Below are 20,730 nucleotides of genomic sequence, written 5' to 3'. Positions count from 1 at the left end.
GCGTGGTGTCTGTCTGTGTATGTGCCTCTCTATCTCTGTCTCTGTCTCTGTCTTTCTCTCTCTAAGTGAAGTAGAAAAGAGCACATGTGTATTGGGATGTAGATGCCAGGGGGCTTTTTTTTTTTTTTTTTTTGGCCAGTCCTGGGCCTTGGACTCAGGGCCTGAGCACTGTCCCTGGCTTCTTCCCGCTCAAGGCTAGCACTCTGCCACTTGAGCCACAGCGCCGCTTCTGGCCGTTTTCTGTATATGTGGTGCTGGGGAATCGAACCTAGGGCCTCGTGTATCCGAGGCAGGCACTCTTGCCACTAGGCTATATCCCCAGCCCCGCCAGGGGGCTTTTAAGTGTATTGATTAGAAGTCAAATAAGTAGATTGTGTATATGTTGTGCTGAGGAATCAAACATATGTAGATTATTTCTTACCTTCATTTCCCAGGGTTCCAGTTTGGTCTCCAAGTAAATGTGTAATGTGATAGGCGTTTGGAAAATCACCATCATTAGGCAACCTTAGCATCACTTGAGAACTTGCTATTGTGAAAGGAAAATACCTCAGGCTCTCCCTTAGATTTGCAACTTAGGCTCAGGAAGTAGTCCAGTCTGTTGCCTGCCTGATATGTACATAGTGGCTATAGGGAATCTCTGCTACCGAAAAGGGTAACGCAATGGGCAAAACTCAGTTTACTTGGTTAGGGGGGTGGGGTCAGGGAATGAAAAGTTACTGATCTTAAACCAAAATATTTAGTCGACAGATTCTAATAAACATATTGCCATTTCTCTACAACATAGTTTCTCAACCTTAGCATTATTGACAGTTTAGATTAGATTATTATTTACTGGGGCAGGATCAAGAAAGAGAAGAAATATTCTAAAACTCTCCCTCAGTTTACTTTCAATGAGGTGTCTAGAAGCATTTCTAGCCTCCAGCACTACATTTGGTTCTGACATCCCAAAGCATATCAACATAGTACAAAATTTCTTCTGTGGCTGGGGCTACAGCTGACTGACTGAACATTAGTGCAGCATGCACAAGGCCCTGGGGTTGAAGAATTAGTACACCCTGCCACCTACACACAGTTTGATATCCACACTTGATAAACTCTTCTATTTCTGAACCAAAACATACTCTTTTCAAATTTATGTATAAATTTGTTTAGAGTGGTATCTATCTTCCGACCTCTGCGGTTTATTACTCTGTTGAGACTGCTTCATCTTGTGAACCAGAGGAGACACCTTGAACAAGCCACCAGACGGCTGGTGAGTGCATAAAGCATGAAATACTTGCAAGAGTTGTAGATAACAATGCAAATTTCTTTGTGGTTGATTTATTTTACAAATTGATTATATTTTTTTAACTCCTAGGTGTCAAGAGATAGGAAACGATTCAAGGAAGAAGGATTTGATCTTGACTTAAGCTATATTACTGGTTTGTAAACTTAACTGCTGATTTATTTACATTAATTGCAGTACTGGGTTGTGAAGCTGTCTTTTGATTGACTTACCTTAATTTTACTTTTTTCTTGAGTAATAATATTTTTTTGGTTTCCCAAACCAAAATACTTGTGTCTAAGCAATATTGATTTGTGTTTTGGTTTACGTTTTGTTACTTTTGTTGTGTGGTGTTGGGAATGAACTCAGACACCCATGCTTGTTATGGAGGTGCTCTACCATTTGAGCCACATACTATACCCTTTTGGTTATTTTCAAGATAGAGTCTTCCTTTATGTGCCAGTTGTTCCTGGGCAACAATTCTTCTACTTGTGCTTACTTGTGTCACTGGGGATGATGAAGGTATGCTACTGCATTAAGCCATAAGATGAGATGAGGTCTTCCTATGATCCCTCATCTTCCTTTATCTTTCTTTCCTTTCCTTTTCTTTCTTTCTTTCTTTATTTCTTCCTTCCTTCCTTCCTTCCTTCCTTCCTTCCTTCCTCCCTCCCTCCCTCCCTCCCTCCCTCCTTTCTTTCTTTCTTTCTTTCTTTCTTTCTTTCTTTCTTTCTTTCTTTCTTTCTTTCTTTCTTTCTTTCTTTCTTTCTTTCTTTCTTTCTTTCTTTCTTTCTTTCTTTCCTTCCTTCCTTCTTCCTTCCCTCCCTCCCTCCCTCCCTTCCTTCCTTCCTTCCTTCCTCCCTCCCTCCCTCTCTTTCTTTCTTTCTTTCTTTCTTTCTTTCTTTCTTTCTTTCTTTCTTTCTTTCTTTCTTTCTTTGTTTGTTTGTTTCTTTCTTTCTTTCTCTTTTTTGTTTTTTCACTATAATCTTTCAAGGTACTCTTTATCTGTGATGTCATATGCTATATGTTAGGGTAACACATTAATAGGTTACCTTTGGGCACACTACATCTCATGTCATTTCAAATGAAGACTTGGTGAATTCACAGTACGTGGGATGGATTTTTCAGCCAGCTTCATTGAAATTTCATTTCAATTTATTCAGTTTTGTTAGATATCTCAAGGACCCAATAGATACCTTTTAATGTCCTAAAACCCTAGAGAATGAGGTCACTACTCTGTAGGTTTCAGGTTTTCTGAGTCAAGAGGGCTGGAAAGCACTAAACACCAATTGAACCTAAGGAACACAATGCCAGTTTAACCATTATTCTTCTGTTGCATAATTTATCATCTTGCTTTTCCTAGCAATGTATTAGTATTCCTGTCAGTTTCTATCTTTAAAGTTCTTTTGTCCTTCTGAAAAATGAACTTGGCTATATGTTGAATACTTTTTATATATTTCCTACCTGTAATGATATTCATAACAGTGATCATTTTGACTTTCAGAGCACATTATTGCCATGTCGTTTCCTTCCTCTGGCACACAGTCCTTCTACAGGAACCCTATAGAGGTGAGTGTATTCACATAAGCAACAGTCATTTCTCACTGAACACTGTAGACTCGGGCTTAGGATTAGTACTGCCAGGGAAGGCAGTGCTCTACAATTTTATTCATTCAGATGAAATTCCTAATAGCATGGTACCAACTTGCTTTTGTTTATGATAAACCACTCCAAAAGTTACTGGTGTACAATAGCAAGCATTTGTTTAGCTCAAGATATTGTGGTTTGTAAGTTTGGATTGGGGTTACTGGAGTGGGTCAAATAATTGGGTACAGGATTGGCTCCTTCATTGGGGGCTCATCTAGGCATCTATGAGCAGCTGCTTGGGTCATCTGAGGGCTAGTTGATCTGAAAGGGCTTGACTCTTGGCCTGCTTAGCATCCTCATGACTTAACTGTGTTCACTGTGTTCAGATATGAATCTGGGGCTTTAGTCAGGCTTTCCAGGAGAACATAGCCTTGCTATAATGGGATTCTTTTTACTCTGGACAAGAATAGAAACTGTCCATCTGGTGATAGATTGCAGCTATTGTAGATTCTTGTCAAAGCTGAACTTGTTTTACATGCTTTATGTCCCTTTTCTGCTAATTTAGAAGGGAAGTCTTTGAAATGTTCAGGTAAGCCAATTAGAACATACAGCAGTGAAGCATATAATTGAACTAAAGCAGAGAAAGCAAATCCTTAATGTTATTATTTTTGGGCATTAAGAGAAATGTAAAAGTGATTTTTTTTAAGTCTCTGGAATGTAACTATCCAGGTAGACTGATTTTTCCATGAAGATGTAAATATTGACCACTCTTACACATGGGCATACAAAAGACTGATTAAGTTTACTAATGTAAAATGTTTACCTGTTGAGGGAATGAAAGAATCTAACAATTTCAGGAGGTCTCAAAAGTATTATCATATACTATCCTATATCTGCTATATCTGATATCAGATATATATCCTATATCTGACATTTGCATATTACTATTATCCATAACACAGCAATAACTGTTTTGAGGCTTAATATTTTATCTGGATATATTTTGAAGAGTGAAGTCACCTAGTTAAAAATACTGTTTACTAAGTATTCATAAATATTGCCAAACACAGAGGATTTTTATCTGTAGTAAATATTTTATTTTCACGCCATATTTCCCATTATTAGTGGGGGATTTTAATTTAAAAAGAAAAGGCAAATTTACTGAATGAAATGGCATTTCCTTGTTTTGACTTCTTTATTGACTTAAAGCTATAAAGGTTAAGTCAGATTGACTTTTTTCTTTTGTGGATAAGTGATTGCCGGATGTAACCATAGAGATCAAGGAGTACTAGGGAAGTTGTTGATGAGTTATACTCACTGTGGATTTGTTGTACTTGGTGGAGTGACCATTCAGTTGATTTGGCTGAAAAAAAATATTTTCCTCTGTTCTCTGTTGTGGCCCTTAAAATTTTTTATTTGTTTATTTATTTAATAATTTATTGTTATTATAAATGTGAGGGGTAACAGGGGGGTTACATTTACATAACTCAGATAAAGAGTACATTTTTGGACAATATTACCCCTCCCCCCCAGTGTTTCCTTCCCATCCTCACTCGCAAGTTGCATAGCTTATTTTCAACATAGTGTCTAGTGTCCTTTGTCCTTCCATAGCTGTGCCCCCTTACCCTTCCAAAGACAGACAATCAAACAAGACAAAAGAAAACAAATCAAATCCAAGAACAAATAAAAAAAGAAAAAAATCTCTGTATCCATTTCCTGGGGTTCATTTTGATAAATATTATTTTATATGATCAGAGGCACATAGACATTTCACCCATACGAATAGCCTCCATTGGTCTCACTGTGGGTAACCGTGTAGAGTACTGTGATTTATACTCTCCCAGTGTATTTTAGATCTAGCTTCTGCGTATAAGAAAACACATATGCTGTTTGTCTCTTTGCGCTTGACCTACCTCACTTAACATGATTATTCTTTCTCCATCCATTTATTTCCCTGCAAGTGACATAATATTCTTTCTCATAGCTGTGTAAAATTCCACTGTGTATACGTACCACATTTGTTTGATCCACTCATTTATTGCAAGGGCTGTTTCCATAACTTGGCTATTGTGACTAGTGCAGCAATGAACAAGAATGTGCAAATGTCTTTATGCTATTCTGATTTGTGATGTTCTGGGTCACTTTAATTTCTTATTTGTGAATTTTGATATTAGATTTCTAAGTCCATCTGGGTTTTATTTTGGTATAAGTTATCCTATGAAACATTGAAGCACATTTATTTATCACGCCTCCCATTCTGTGAAGAGTATTCAGCTTTTTAACGTACTACATTCTCCCTTCAGCACTTGATGCTTTAATTACCTTTTTCTCAAATTCAAGCCAGCAAACATGACTCATGGTATACCAGTATCTTAATTTTATGATAGTCATTTTACTATCATACAAAGGTGTGCGTGTGTGTGTGTAGGTGTGTGTTTTACTGTTAGTTTTCTGGAAATTCTGTTAGCTTCATGAAGTTTTAAATAATAATTACTGTTTCCTATTTTTAAAGTTATGCATATGTACATATAAGCATACATATACCCATGTATATGTGTATATATTCATTTCTAAACAAGGAAATGTAGGTCAGATAAAAAGGCTCCATATTACTAAGAACTATTGAAAATATGAGTTACCTTTTTCTGTGTTGCATGCCACAACTATATATTTTTTCTATTTGTTTACATAGAACACGGGTGAACTAATAATCAAATAATTATTTTAAAAACACCTCTTCTGAATTAGACTGATATACCTACCATATATATATGTATATATATATATATATATATATATATATATCCCTTACTGTAAATTAACTATTTCAAAGAGATTTACTTAAGTAATTTCTTTCTCAGGTAACAATAAACAATGTGTATTTACAGCAGTAAGCAATGTGTATTCATAAATATTTGTTAAACCATGTGGATTTATAGGTAGTGTATTTATGGTGTTTAAAAACATATTAAACAGTGTGTATTTCTGTTAGAGGCTCATTTATGTATTTTAGAGGCTATTAGAAAACTATCAGCAGGTTCCATTCCCTGCATGTCCCCTAGAAAGTACCAGAGACAAGTAAATAAAAACAAATACCATAGTAGATTACTCCTAGTAACTGCAACTTTGTTCATGTGTTACATTGGATATGTAAGACATGTGTCTGTCTTTTTCAGGAGGTGGTCCGGTTCCTGGACACCAAGCACTGTGGCCATTATGTCGTATACAACCTCTGCAGTATGTACATGATTTTATAATTTGGCTACTGTAGATAGAAAACGTAAGAAAGTGATCCCCCTCTTATGTTTCATTTAGTCATAAATATTTAGTGGTGGGAAGTTAGATGAAAAATTCTAATTTTGTACTGGTCCTGTTTGGCAGCAAAAGTTAGCTTGGTTGTAAGTTCCCAAGAGGGAGGCAGGTCGGTGAGACCAGAGAGGCAGAGTTAGGGAGGAAGGGTTCTGGAAAGGCCTGTCAGTGGTCTTAGGCTTAGAGACATCTTCTTTCATGTCATATGTACTATAGACAGTTGAGTAAATGTGTTTTCTAACACTGGAGGTGGGCAGTGATGAGATCAAGACACTTGACAAAAACCTGTAGAAAACAGACTATACCCTTAGTTTCCCACTGTATCTGTCTTGATTTTGTTTTCTCTTGTCTATACATTAAATGACCATTTTTCAGGGACTTGAGCACTTTAGACAGCGCGATTGACCTCTGCTCCATGGCACACATGTGCGCTTGTAGGACGAGTAGCCTGCTAGAAGGTTAAAAGTGAGGCGTATGAAGCCTAAGAGGTTGATTTTAGATTACCTGAGGTGAACAGACCTAGAGTCCTTCCCTAAATCCTTCAACTTTCCTTGGCCTCTTTGGTCCCCTGGCCTCCCTGCCTCCCTCTTAGGTTTTTGGAACCTTGTGCAGTTTATCTTAAGAATCATTGCAGAGCAACAGGAGCTTCCCAGAAAGCTCCTTTTGAAGATAGATAAGGAATTCCTAATAGAAAATTTGAACTTTATTCCTAACTTCTGCATGGGTAGGCATAGAAATGTGACATGTATGTTATTTCTTGTAGGTGAGGAATCGTATGATACATCTCACTTTCATGGTCCAGTGAAAAGAATAATGATCGATGATCATAACGTTCCCACCCTTGAGTAAGTTTTTGTCACACTGACTGTCAGAAGAGTACTAAACTCATTGGGCTTGAATTTTGGAACTATTTTTAATCAACTACAAATCTTCTATGTGCAATCAGGGAAATTATTGGGTTTTCTAAAGAAGTCGTGGACTGGTTGGCCAAAGATGCTGAAAATGTCATCGCAATTCACTGCAAAGGAGGCAAAGGTAATAATGCTTTTCTCTCTGTTCCCCTTTTCTAAAGAGAATATTGAAGAGCGAGCAGGGGGTGCATTCTACTATTCAGTAGGACTAATAGGGTAACATTCTTAATATTGGTTTTAAGGCTGAAGGAAGTATAAAAAAGAAATAGAGATGAGAAAGGTAGATAAAGGGGGAAGAATAATGAAAGAAAGAAAGAAAACAGAGCTAAAGAAAGTTGAGCATGTTTTCCGTGATTACTAATTATTTGGGTTTCTTCATTTTTCATTTTCTAGTTTATATGTCAAAATATAAAGAGTATTTAACTTCAGAATTTTAGAGCACTTTTATTACAGTTTTTTTTCTTTAACTGACAGAATTGTACATATATAATATACAATATGATATGTTTTATATTTTTACATATTGGTAAAATAGCTAAATCAGTTACTTAAAAAGACCTTACCTGACAAACTTATACTTTTCTCATTGTGCTTTTAACTTGCTCTTTCCTGATGACTAGTAACATTGAGCATTGTTTCATGGCCATTTTTTATCGGCCACTTACCTGTTTGCTTTGAGAAATGTCTTTCCAAGTCCTTTGACCTACCCTTACCAACTTTGAATCCTTGGAGTTTTTGAGGTGCTGTTGGTTTGTTTTGTTGGCATTACTATAGTTTGAGCCTAGGGCTTCCCTCTTCTTAAGGCCTTCTACCACTTGAGTCACACACCCTCTAATGCTAAGGTATCTTTCTCACCCACCTGTAAAGATACACTATGAAACAAGAGATAAATGCTAGTTGCCATTTCATACCTGTTATGTATCTTTGTTGTGTCAAATAATCAATTACTATATAAATCTGAAAATGTCAAACTCAACAGAATTTTAATTTCCTAAAGACTAGATGTTTCAGGAAGATGCCATCTATTATCCAGCTAAGTTCAGTTCATGCAAGACCACTGTAAAACACTGCGGGAAGGCGTCTAGTAAGAAAAATCTAGAAGGATTCCGTATCTTTTTTTTTTAATAAAACTTTTTTCTTTATTGTCAAAGTGTGGTACAGAGGGCTTACAGATTCATTCGTAAGGCAGTGAGTACATTTCTTGTTCAACTTGTGACCTCCTCCCTCTTTTTCCCCCTTCCCCCTCCCCCTTTCCCTCTCCTCCCAAGAATTGTGCAGTTGACTTACACCAAATGGTTTTGTAAGTATTGCTTTTGGCATGGCAAGGATTCCATATCTTGGTTTCTATGACCAATTGTAAATGGCAGTCTGTTGATGATAAAATAATAGTTATACACCAGTCCTGACGTTTCCAGCTGGGAGAACTCATCATTGTCTAACATGAGAGGTTTAGTGATGGATGCTTGACAAATGATTACAGAACGTGTCCTTCAGGGTTTCCTGTTTCATCTGAGAAACAGGAAACAGGAACAGGCTGAGAGGACACTTAGTCATCCTGAAACTGCACTTATTCCCAGCACAGGCACCTGAATGTGCCCCATGTTGGCGCATATGCAATTACTAAAAGACCTTTTCCCAAGTTTCCTTCCACTAGCAAAAGATCAGATGTGCAGAGACCCACAGATGTCCTCCAGAACTGACACGTTTATAGTCAGTGAAGCTGAGAGAAGCAATAGCTAGTCGTCTCATCTAGCAGCCAGCTTCTCATCATAGCCAATGGTAGCTTTAGCTTCCCTTTGGAAGTTCTTGGTTACAATAGTGCTTTTTAAACATGAGTGGCCAATTTCAAAAAAATGTTTAAAGGATAGATCAGAAAAGGTTATAATTCTCAGGTAAAAGGGTATACTTGGAATTATATAAAGCAGCTTATTCAAAATGTGCTGATGATGGTAGAAATAGAAAAGAAAACACTTTTCAAACCTAAAGTTTGTATGATAGAACTGAAGACACCAGGCCTTGTGGAATTAGCTATTTTCATCACTCTGCACGGTAAGATAACAATACTGTACACAAAGATTCTTCACAAGACACTCGGTATGGCTAAAGCAGAAACCAGATTTTTAAAAACTGGAAGACAAACTTTATAGTAGGCTAAATACTTCAGCTGAAAAGGAACTAGTAGCTGAAAAGTCTAGTAAGAAGAATGCTGGAGTAGAAACTACTGAAGATCCTCTTGCCAACCAATGGAAATGGCTAATCTAAGCATTGTCAAATATCTTTGATGGGCTAATGGGAAACTAATACAAATAACTGTTCTCCCGTGTTAAAAGTGTATCTATCTTAAGAAAATTGGTAGAACAGTCTTAGGAGCCTTGTTAAAATTAGTGATTGTGGCATTAGTTTTGTGAATGGCACAGCATTCTCTCAGATTACATTAAAAATGGCATTTCATGAACAAACAGAAAGATTGTGGTAAGATTTGAGAGTTAATTGGGAATTCTGTACAGATATACTGTATACAACTGTAATTTACTAGAGCCTTAAAGATATTACCAAAATTCTTTCATTTGGGAAGATAGACAAAATAGAACTTTACTAATGTCTAAATAAATCTGTTGGTAGCAGAAGTGGTCATGAGAGTGAATGTGTTCAATTATGAGAAAATTGTCAAAAATAGTTTGTGATGAAATTTTAAATTGTCATTACTATCCTTGCCTTTGGTCATACATATAAATAAAAATAAAATATATAACTATGTATTGGTTGTCAAAAAGGTCTCTTGAACTAACTTCTTTCTTAATGAGAAATATGTCTTTTATTCATTTATCATGCTTTGGTTTTTTACTATCTTCATTATCTTAAGTAGTTGTACAAAAGAAGGTGCCATTCAACAAAGCAGTTTATGAATACAGTGCCGCTTGATGAATGTCATCCCTTTCAACATTCTTATCTACCTCTTTCAACCCATCCCTTCCCCTGCTTTACTTAATTTTTAGGTTATGTATTGAATTTTTTTTGCCACTTAACAAAGCACTAACTTCTTTTCTAGGAAGAACAGGGACAATGATTTGCATCTGTCTCATTGCGACTAGGGTATTTTTAACAGCCAAGGTAGGAAAGATATTACTATACTCTGTCTTACAGTTGTTGAATTTGCTTGGTTCTGGTAAAATGTTGTAAAAAAAAATTCTTAGATTGTTCACTTAAGTGAAAGCCTCGATTCATGCTGCCTTGTTTAATGTGCAGTTAGTAATTGGCCTTTTTCTGGTTCTGGGCCAGAACTACGGTGAGAGCAGTAGTGAGGCACAAATTGAAGGGAATGCAAAATTTACAATATCTAAGATATGCAGCATTTTAAAATATGTGTTTATTATCTTTAAGGATTTGTACAAAGGGGTTGCCATTCAACAATGTGGTTTATGAATGCAGTGCATCTTGACCAATGTCATGCTTTCATCATTCTCCCTGACCCTTCTAAACCCACCCCTTCTGTCAATTTACTTAATTTTGTAGATGCAGTGAATTTTATGACTGTGTAATGCAGTGTTTAAAAAATAGGAACCAAGGAAAGGGTGGGCATTTGTGACTCACACCTGTGATCTTAGCTACTCGGGAGTCCTAGAAGAGGAGGATTGTGGTTTTAGGATGGCCTGCGCAGAAGAGGTCATGAGACCCCTCCTCAAGTCACAGCTGGGTGCAGTGGTGTGCACCTCTCACCCAATGCTATGTGAGAAGTTGAGAATGAGAGGGTCACATACTCAGGCCAGCCTAGGCAGGAAAGGCCACAAGACCCCAGCACCACACAGGTGTCAGGATGCCTGACACCTTGGCAAGCACCTGCCGTCCCAGTGATGATGAAGAAGACAGTAGTAGGCTGATCGTAGCTCAGGTGCATGCATGCCTGAGTGGTAAGCAAGCGCTTACCCTAAAATTAACCAGCAAAAAAAGGGTTGAGGGCTGGGGATATGGGCTAGTGGCAACAGTGCTTGCCTCCTATACATGAAGCCCTGGGTTCAATTTCCAAGTACCACATATACAGAAAACGGCCAGAAGTGGCACTGTGGCTCAAGTGGCAGAGTGCTAGCCGTGAACAAAAAGAAGCTCAGGCCCTGATTTCAAGGCCCAGGACTAGGACTGGCCAAAAAAAAAAAAAAAAGCTTATAACCAAAGGGTTGAGAGCATGATTTAGCCGAATCATAGCCACTTAGCAAGCATGAGACTCAGAGTTCACAATTCAAAACTACCCAAATGAATAGAATAGATGAGATTAGAATAGAATAGAACACAGAAAGTCCAATGCCAGCTTTTTGTGTGTCTGTAGTACTAGGGTTTAAACTCAGGACCAATGTCATCCTATGCAGGGGCTCTCTCACTGAGCCATACCTCCAGCTCCAGCCCTTTTCTACACTGGCTATTTTGAGATAGGGTCTCACTAACCACTGGCCATGATTGCTTTAGGCTCTTTCTGTCTACCAGGGATGACACGTGTTTCTCTTGAGATAGGGGTCTAAAAGACATTTTTTTCAGGACGTCCCTCATGCCATGATCCTTCAGTTCTCAGCCTTCCGGTCAGGGAGGATTGCAGGTGTATGCACTTGCAATCAGCAGATGTCATGATTCTAAATGAAGACAGGAGCCTATATGTGCAGAATGAAGGTTAAATGAGTAAAGCTAGGTGATGCTAATGCAAAATCAACCACGGCTGGTCGTGGTGGTGCAGGCTGTTATCCCAGCACTCCAGAGGAGGAGGAGGTGGGAAAGTATCAGGAGTAGAGCTCAGGTCCACACAAAGACAAAAGAAAACCCTCAGCAATCAGGTGCTTCTATAACCTCTCCAGTAGAATGACTTCCTCCTTCCACAGAAGGAGATCAAGATTAACAGGACAAGGTTTCCAAAGGACTTTGAGCATCCTTTGAGTTCTACATTGATAAGAGTTACCACTTTGCAACTCAGAACAAAGTCCGTCCTCTGTTTTATTATCCCCGAGAGCCCATATCTGGGGGATGTGTGGCCTTTGGTAATGTCTGCAGAGAGACAGTGGGCTGCTGTACCTTATAAAGTAGGGTGCAATACTGCTGACATGATCTTTCCAGGATGTTACCGCCTGTAGGATGTACCCCCAACAGCTCCGTTCACCTGTTGGCCTACAGTCCAATAGGCTTAGGTTTTGCACCATGTTCCAATCTGCACTCCCACCCTTCTGTTTTCCTAACCTGAGCCACACAGGTTTGTTCTCCGAGGTTACCAGGGCTGTGGGCAACATCGAATTTGCCTCCAGGGTGGGCTGGCTGGACCAATATTTGTAGCCCAAGGGTCTGGGGTAAAGATGAAAATGGATGCTCTAGGACAGTGTTTTCCAAATTATAACCAGTGGCAAGGTATAGAGCAAGATAAGTATTGGGTTTCTTTGGCTTGTTTTGTGGGATGGGGTGTGTGTGTATGTGTGTGTGTATGTGTGTGTGTGTGTGTACTATGGATTGGCTTGTTTTGTGGGATTGTGTGTGTGTGTACAGTATGGATTGGCTTGTTTTGTGTGTGTGTTTGTGTGTATGTGTCCTATGGATTGTACTTCCAAAATGAAATGCAGGGCACTGCAGGCTGTGCTCACCCTGGCTGCAGTCCTGCACGTTGCTTGGTTGTCTTTTGACTTAAGTCTTCTCATTTGTAAAATGGAAGGCAGGAAGAAAAGTTGGACCAGGTGCTTTCTAATGTCCTTCCATCTATAATGTCCCATGTCTTTCTGACTCTTAAACTAGAGAGGATCTTGACATGCTTTTATTCAACTTTGTTGTTCTGAGTAGCTTTGCCCAAAGACTGCTGATGTGAAGGTGAACTATGGTTGTATTGTCTCCTTTTCTGTAGGACAGTCTCCAGTATTTTGGAGGGAAAAGATTCAGTGTAGAATATCGAAGTGAATTTGAAAGAATAGCCACTCCATCCCAGGTAAGTTTTCTCTTTTGAAAGATAATTTTTTGTTTAGTTTTTGTGGGGAGCGGTTAGTGGCATCTTCAATTTGGCTGCATTTGAAACTCTTCTCTCACAATCAGTTAGGGGGCAGCACTTGTGCCTTGTGACAGTTCCCTGACCCCTCCCAAGTCCCCAAGCCACGCCCCCGGGGCTGCCTAGGCTGTCTTCTCCCCAGTGCATCCTACTTCCCATTGTGCACCTCCCCTCCCCAGCAGGCAGGTCCCATGCCTGAGATTTTCCTGGCTCCTGAAAATTCTCTCACATCTTCTGGCTTTTCATTTCCCTGGAAAGAGAAGTTGATATTTCACAAACCCCTGCTAAGACAATGCACAATTCAGCCTCTGTAGAACATCACAAGGATTATTCTTTGCCGATCCCACTTGTGGGGGAGAGGAGAAGACAGAGAGGGGGAAAAATAAGGGGCAGAGAACAAGAAATAAAGGCAGAGAGAGAAGGAGAATATGAGCGAAGGAAAAGGGAAAATAAATATTTTAAATCCTGTTATAGCCAACACTATCATACTTTTTTATATTTCCCATTCCATATTTGCAGCATCCATTTGAAGTATATACTATTACCCTATTTTCCCTCAAACATGTTTTATTATGGAAACAAAAAAATCTTCCTAACATATTGGATTAGACTGTTGGTCACTGTGACAAATGCCTGACAGAAGAACTTAAGAGCAGGGAGGGAGATTGAGTGAGGCTCCCAGTTTCAGGGTTGACTTCATGGCCACTTGATCCCATTGCTTTAGGCCTGAGGTGAGACTGAAAACTCATGTCAAGGAGGGTCTGGTGGAGAAGCCTGCTCACCTCAGTAGGGCCAGGAAGCAGAGAGAAGCAGGAAGGGGCAGGGACATCCTTCCCTTTCTTCAACCAGGCCCCATCTCCTCTACTAATGCTGTAAACTTCTGAAGCCCTCAATGGATTGGACTAATGCAGTCAGAAGCCTCCTAAGACAATTACTTCCCAAAGTCCCGCATCTGTCCACTGGTACATTGGGGTCAGCCTTTTGCACAGCAGCCTTTTAAGAGCACATTTCATATCCAAACCTGAATACACAAAGATGGAATCATACAGAATATTTCTCAGTCATCATGTCAACTCACAACCAGTCATGTTTCATCCCTTCCTTTCCCCCTGGCCTCAAAGCCTGGTTGGCCCTTCCTACTCTTTCTTTCCTAAACCAGGATTGCATTGAAGGGAATTCCAGTCATCAGATTCTTTGATCTCACAAGTAGTTTGGATGACACCAATGCATGTACTCCTAAAAAAGAAAAAGAAAAAAGAAAAACACCTACTTAGGCCCTGGTGGCTCACATTTGTAATCCTAGCTAGTCAGGCGACTGAGACCTGAGGATTGGGGTTGAAAGCCAGCCAGGTAAAGAAAGTCTGTGAGACTCTTATCTCCAACTAATCACCAAGACATCTGGAGTTGGAACTGTGACTCAAGTGGTAGAGCACCAGCCTTGAGCAAAACAGAAACAAAACAACTGCTGGCTGCTAGTGGCTCATACCTTAAGCCTAGCTACTCAGCACTTGAGAATCACAGTTCAAAGCCATCCCAAGTAGGAAATTCTGTGACACTTTTATCTCCAATTAACCACCAAAAATCAGATGTGGAGCTGTAGATCAAATGGTAGCATTGAGCACAAGAGCTCAGTCAGTTCGGAGAACCATCATACCCCCTCCAATAAAACCCACCTGATAGCACTGATTATACCCCAAATTATTATACTTCAATAATACCTGTAAAATATCAATTGGTGTGTAACTTTCCATACAGGAGCAAGCAAGATGCTCCTCCAAGTCCTGGTGGCCCCAAGTTTCTTCCCTGAGGGCCAGGGAACTCATTCCAAGTTTCCAGGGATGGGCTAGCAGCCTGGAGCCCAGTGCCCCCTGGGGGCCGGGGGGGGGGGAGAGAATGTGGGGGGAAGGGTAAGGAAGGGAGACTGGAGGGGTGAACGGAATGGAGAGGAGCAGGAGCTCATAGCCTGGGCACTACCTTCTCCCTTACAATGCAGCCTCAAGCAGAGACCTTGGAGCTTTCTGGGGGCTTTGGTAGGGATCAGGAGCCTGTGGCCAGGCAGAGGTAGGGGGGACCACACAGGTGAGCCCCCGCCCTCCCAGTACCCCAGGATCCTCACCCTGTCTCCCCAGGATCTCTCACTCCCGGGGGTCCTTCTCCCACCCCCCGGCTGCCAGGAGCCTCTGGACTTTTCCCAAGCCCCGCAGGCGGCTCCTCTCTGGAAAAAATGTGACCTAGAGCCTGGCCGAGGGTAATGGGGGGCGCGAGGGCCAGGGCGAGACGGGAAGGTGAGGGAGGGGAATCTTACTTGGCAATGCGGGCGCCTAGCGCTGCCCACGGTTAGGAAAGGCCCGGGTCTCCGCCGCCATAAGCCCCCCTCCCCCCGGGGGCGGCGATGTCAGCGCCCCGGTGCAGATGGCGGTGTCCGGCGCGGTGGACGGGACGGATGAGCACCTGGGGAGGCGCGGTGCGGGTGGGCGGGCGCTCGACTGGCGCTCCGGCGCTCGGGCCCTGGCTCCGCGCGGCTCTGCTCCTGGCTCGCCTCTGGCTCCAGGCACCAACTCTAGGCAGTCACACGACACTGGCGCCGCTCGCTCGGCGAGCCTCCCGGGGCTGGAGGGGTAAGTAGAGGCTGGGACCCGCGGTGGTAGGGTTAGGGAGGGGAGAGGGAGCCGCCGCCAGGGCTGGGAGGGTCCCCACCCACTGGGGTGGAGGCAGCCGCCCCAGGGGTCGGCCGAGTCACTAGCGCAACGGCGCACCCTGTTCCGCGCCCTCCCCCCCTCCCGCCTCCCGCGCTGCCTCCGCCCCGCCCCGCCTCCCGGGGACAGCGTGACAGTCACTCATTCCCAGGAGCCGGGCCCTGTCCCGCCGGCCCAACCTGTCCCGCGAGGCGCGGCTTGGCGGCACAGCCAGCCTTGGGGGCTGGCCTGTTCCCTGCGGGCCCCAGCCCTCTGCCCTCGCGGCCCCGCGCTTCCGCCCAGCCCTGAGCCCGCGCTCCGCCCCGCCCGGGCCCCGCCGCGCGCTGTTGCCAGATCCTTGGGGAAGGAAGGGCAGCTCTGCCCGCCGCGTGCTTTGCTCCTTTGCGGGCCCACTGCTCAGCGTCCAAAAAACACAGCCTGGGCTCTGCAAGGGGAGGGTGGGGTGGGGATCCGGGGCACCTCGGGCCATCAATGACCCGCTGGGGCGGAAAGAGCTGCCCCAGGGCAAGGTGGGCGGGGCCGGGCCCTGTGGCCACAGCGAAGCCCCTCCTCGCCAGCCGAGTGCTCCACCCCCTGAGGAAAAAAAGAAAAAGATCTTCTGTGGGTGGGGGAGCCGCCATGCTGGGCCTCGTTGAGCACACGAGGGCTGCTGCGAGCATGCCCCCTGCATGCGCCTGCTTTGTGCATTGGGTCCAGGAGAATGTCCCCCCTCGGAGGGTGGCCCCTAGCCTTCTGGGACTTTTCTTAGAAAGCCAGAAGAACAACCCCCTCCCAACCTTGCCCTACAACACACTGGAAATTAATGTTTTGAAGCAAGCACTCAAACCCAGATCTGTCGATGTCCTAGCCCATCATTTCCCATGCCCTGTGCAGCTCATCCACGGTGCCTTATCTGTTTCCCTGCACACCGTGTGGCAACCTGTGGGGGCTTCCTAGCTGTGGATGTGGCTGCAAATGGTTTTCTTTCAGAGAAGTGATGGCTGCTAACAGAGCTCTGCCTTGGAGCAGACACTAACTACCAATCTCCAGTAGGGGCCACAAAATCTCAGCCTTACCCATGGATAGGTTTTCCCATTGTTCAAGGCACCCACCAAAAAAAAAAAAAAAAAGCATCTGTAGAAGCTAAACAGCACATGAACTTAGTGAAGTCCATTGCTAATCATGCCATTTGCATACTCACATCCACAATGGCTTCCTGCTGCAGCAAACTAAACATTCTGAGCTGAACATGAGGTCTTCTACCATGTGATTTTTCCAGTCCTTGCTCTCACCTTGTGTATATTACCTCCTGCAGGCTATCATCTTTAGGAGATTTGCTGTTGCCCAGCCTTTGGTCACATGGCCCCTTTCCCTACAGGCCCTGCCCTCCCAAGCCCCTTTCAGGCCTTGCTGTCCATTATGGGTTTGTTAGGACTGTGTCATCCATTCTGTAGCTGCTGCTTCTTGTAAATTTTATTTTATTGTCAAGGTGATGTAGAGAGGGGTTACAGTTACAAATGTAATGTAGTGAGTACAATTCTTGTCACACTAGTTAGCTCCTTCATTTCTTTCCCACCTTCCCTCCTTCCCAGTCTCCCACCACCCCAAGTTGTACAGTTACTTTTCAACACATTGTATTGTGAGTATCACTGTTGCATTGGATTAGCTTTTCAAGTACAATGTATGTGTCTCCCTTAAAGGCAAGGCCTGTGTTCTGTTCTGCCACCCTTTGCATCCCAAAGTGCTTTGCTCCTGGTGCAAATAAGGAAGATATTCCTTATTTGGATGAGTGCTTCCTTGCTCGTGTGTCTGTTGTGGAAGCCCCTGTTGCTTTAAGCTGCTTCAGGGGAAGGAAGTGTGAGAGCAGAAGCAGGTCCAGGGCCCTCTGTGTAGAAGTGGAGAATCTGGTGGCAGGAGCTGAGGGGTGGTTACCTGTAGCTCCTGCGCAGGTCTGCAGGTCTCAGCCCTTTCTCACTTCTGCAGTCATGCAGTTTCCCTGACTGCAGCTCTGACCTGGCGAGCCATGCTTGAGAGCTCTGCTGATTCCCAGGGAGAGCAAGGCAGGGTAGATGTTGTCAAAGATGCAGGACTGAGTCCCTCTCTCTGCTGGACAGACCTTCCTACACACTACCACATTCTGCCCTTCCTGTGGCTATTCTCCTTGCCACCTGAGAGTCAAGATCATTCAGGAACCGTTCTCATTATTATTGCCCTTTCATTTTTTGCCAGTACTGGGGCTTGAACTCAGGGACCTATTGCTTGGGAGGCTTTACCTGCTCATAACTGGCACTCTACCAGTTGATCCACACCTCTTGCCCAGCTATTTGCTAATCCATTGGAGATGGATTCTCCAGGACTTTTCAGCCCTGGATGACTTCAGTCTTCAGTCCTCTCAGCCTCAGCCTCAGCCTCCTGCGTAGCGACCGTTACAGGCATGGGCCAGCACCCAGCACACTGCTTGTGCCAATTGGAGATGTATTAGCTAACTTTATCAGCTTCCTCAGTTGGCTCAGCACCAGAACTCTTCACTTTCTCCAAGTGAGGTCCAAGGAAAGCCTGTGAGCAACATTTTATAGAGGAGGAATATAGACTAATAGAATTCCAGGGTTACCTCAAAAAAAGATTTGGGAAAAAGGCAGATGAAGAAACTGTAGCTTTTAGAGACACCCCCAAATGACATATAATTAGCTCCTGCTGCTATGTAAGGTCTCTTTCTCCCTTAATAAAAACCATCCAGCAAACCCCAGTCCTCCCTCACTAAACTCACTAAAGCAGCTTCCGTCATAGTTGCTTTACCCCTTAGTTGTCCTCGCAGTCATAAGAAAGTCATAAGCAAGGACTTGCTCCTTCCATGTTACTCCCTGCAGGTCTGAGGTCAGTGCTTTATCCCATGGCAGATAATTAGGCAGGAGGAAAATACATAAGAATATTGTGTATTGGAACACTATAAATGTTTACTTAATTTCTTATTGGTCTTAACAAGCTGATAAAGAGAGGTTAGCATACTGACTTACCTTGCATTCCCACTAAAATCAAGGTTTCTGTTGCTTTGCAGATTCGTTATATAAAATACTTTGAACTAATGCAAAATACGTTGAACTGGAGCTTACCCCCTAGAATAAAACTCAAAATACATAAAATTATTGTCTACTCTATCCAAGGTAAGTGCTTTAGAATCGAAGGATGGGACCGGAGGACACACCCACTGTTTGAGAGGGCTTGCTTATGGACATGTGCCTAGATGATCATAACTCATGATCCCCACACATGAACTCCACTCTGGAGCTGCCCACTGGGCAGGCGATGCTTGGCCCATGTCAGCAGCTCTTAGGTGTCTTTCTGCTTCCTTAGCCAATTTCCCCTTGAGGGGACGGGGGCTCCATCCCCTTGCCCCTCTTCTCATGGTTCCCAGCCTCAGCTCAGGGTAGGTGACTTTAGGAGAGGAGACCCGTGAGAGCTTGAGATTGCTTCTTTCCCAGACCCACGTCTAGTTCACATTGCCTCTAGGCAGCAGTGTCCCTACATTGTTTTCTCAAGTCCTTTTTGCTCATCACAATATCCTTCTTTCCCTCTTCCCTTGAACTCTGAGCATCTCATTCCCAGCACTCCATCGAGATGCCCTAAACAACATGGGTGATAGCAGAAAAGAGAAATAGGTGCACAGATTGTAAAAAGCCAACTACAAGCTGGGTGTTGATAAGGCTCACAGCTAAAATCCTAGCTACTTGGGAGACAGAGCTCTAGAGAAGCAGTTTGAAGTCAGCCCAGGCAGAAAAGCCTGCGTATCCATCGGCAACATCACTAGAGAAGTAGGGGTGGAGGCTCATGAAGTGATGAGTGCCAGTGAGGTACGCTGAGCAAGCTCAGGGCTCTGAGTTCAAACTCTGGTACCTGGAAAGAAAAAAAGTTGATCACAGTTTTGGATTACAGAACCGGTACTACAGAGAAGCTTCCCAAAGGGCAGCTTGGACCCACACACACCTAAATCTCCATGAAGATGGAAGGGTGGGAGAAAGTGGTGTTCTACCAGAGTCCCTTAGCTACTACCGAGGTGCTACCTACCTCCAAAGAAATGAGACTGCCTGTGTTCAGCCTCTTGTCCCCTCTGGGAGGACAGGCACATTCACTACCTCCACAGGGTTCCCCCCAGGGCTGGCTCGAACTGCCATCCTCTCAATCTCACCCTCCCCAGCAGCTAGGACTATAGGCATAAGCCACCAATACCTAGCTGCTCAAGTTATTGTGGACCCCACTTTTTGCCAAACTGGCCTAGAAAACTTGTGAAAGAGGTGATTTGTTTTGCTCTGTGCTCTAACAAGTCTGTCTTTTTACTTTACTTTTTGAGGTATTGGCCTTGGAGATGGAACCGATCTGAGAGCAGAAATAATAATGCAGCACAAGACCGTATTTGTTTGCAATGTAGAAACTTGTGTGGTGAGTGAAAGCATTTGAACTGAGAATTCTGGTGTTTGCTTCAAAGCTCACAGTCAAGCAGATATGTTGCTCTCCTGAACCATCACTCACCACACAGACGCATGCTGCCCTCGGTTTCCCAGCTTAGTGTTGCTGAGCTCTGAGGCCAACCAAAGCCTTGTTCCAGACAGGCCTTGCAAGACTTTTCCCAAAATTGCTTCAGTTCACGGTTCCTTTGTCTTCACTTGCCCACAAATGCTAGGCATGTCCCCAGAAATCAGTCCAGGTTTTAAATTCCTGTGTCTGGTCAGGATTTGCCATATTATCTTCCTTTTGGTCATTTTTTGGGTCATTTATTGTAGAGCACTGATCCTCCAATTTAGTGTTCTTGAAGATCACGCTGGCTTTGTGAAGTGGAGCTTCTGCCTCCTAAGTAGGATTCAGGAAATCAGGAATGGGCACAGAAGCTCTTAGCTCAACAGAGTCCTCAGTGACGCAAACTCAGATGCGCGAGGTCTGTCACCATGAGACACAGGGAGAGAGCATGTAGCATGTGGACTGAGGAGAAACCGC

General features: G+C 43.2%; 1 protein-coding gene across 1 annotated transcript in view; it reads left to right on the top strand.

Annotated features, from left to right (window-relative positions):
* The window catches only part of LOC125347590 (phosphatidylinositol 3,4,5-trisphosphate 3-phosphatase TPTE2-like), a 181,098-nt gene extending 160,846 nt beyond the window's left edge, over positions 1 to 20,252 (top strand). Inside the window, 9 exon segments of the mRNA XM_048340593.1 lie at positions 1,358 to 1,421; positions 2,766 to 2,830; positions 6,025 to 6,085; positions 6,921 to 7,002; positions 7,104 to 7,192; positions 10,118 to 10,179; positions 12,932 to 13,012; positions 18,800 to 18,905; positions 20,090 to 20,252. Coding sequence (XP_048196550.1) covers positions 1,358 to 1,421; positions 2,766 to 2,830; positions 6,025 to 6,085; positions 6,921 to 7,002; positions 7,104 to 7,192; positions 10,118 to 10,179; positions 12,932 to 13,012; positions 18,800 to 18,905; positions 20,090 to 20,196 — 717 coding nt within the window. The 3' untranslated portion in view covers positions 20,197 to 20,252.
* The last annotated feature ends 478 nt before the right edge of the window (positions 20,253 to 20,730 follow it).

This window comes from Perognathus longimembris, chromosome 3 (genome assembly GCF_023159225.1).
Source record: "Perognathus longimembris pacificus isolate PPM17 chromosome 3, ASM2315922v1, whole genome shotgun sequence".
Taxonomy (NCBI): domain Eukaryota; kingdom Metazoa; phylum Chordata; class Mammalia; order Rodentia; family Heteromyidae; genus Perognathus; species Perognathus longimembris.
Note: the sequence above shows the minus strand (reverse complement) of the source record. Positions and strands in the feature narration are given on the sequence as shown.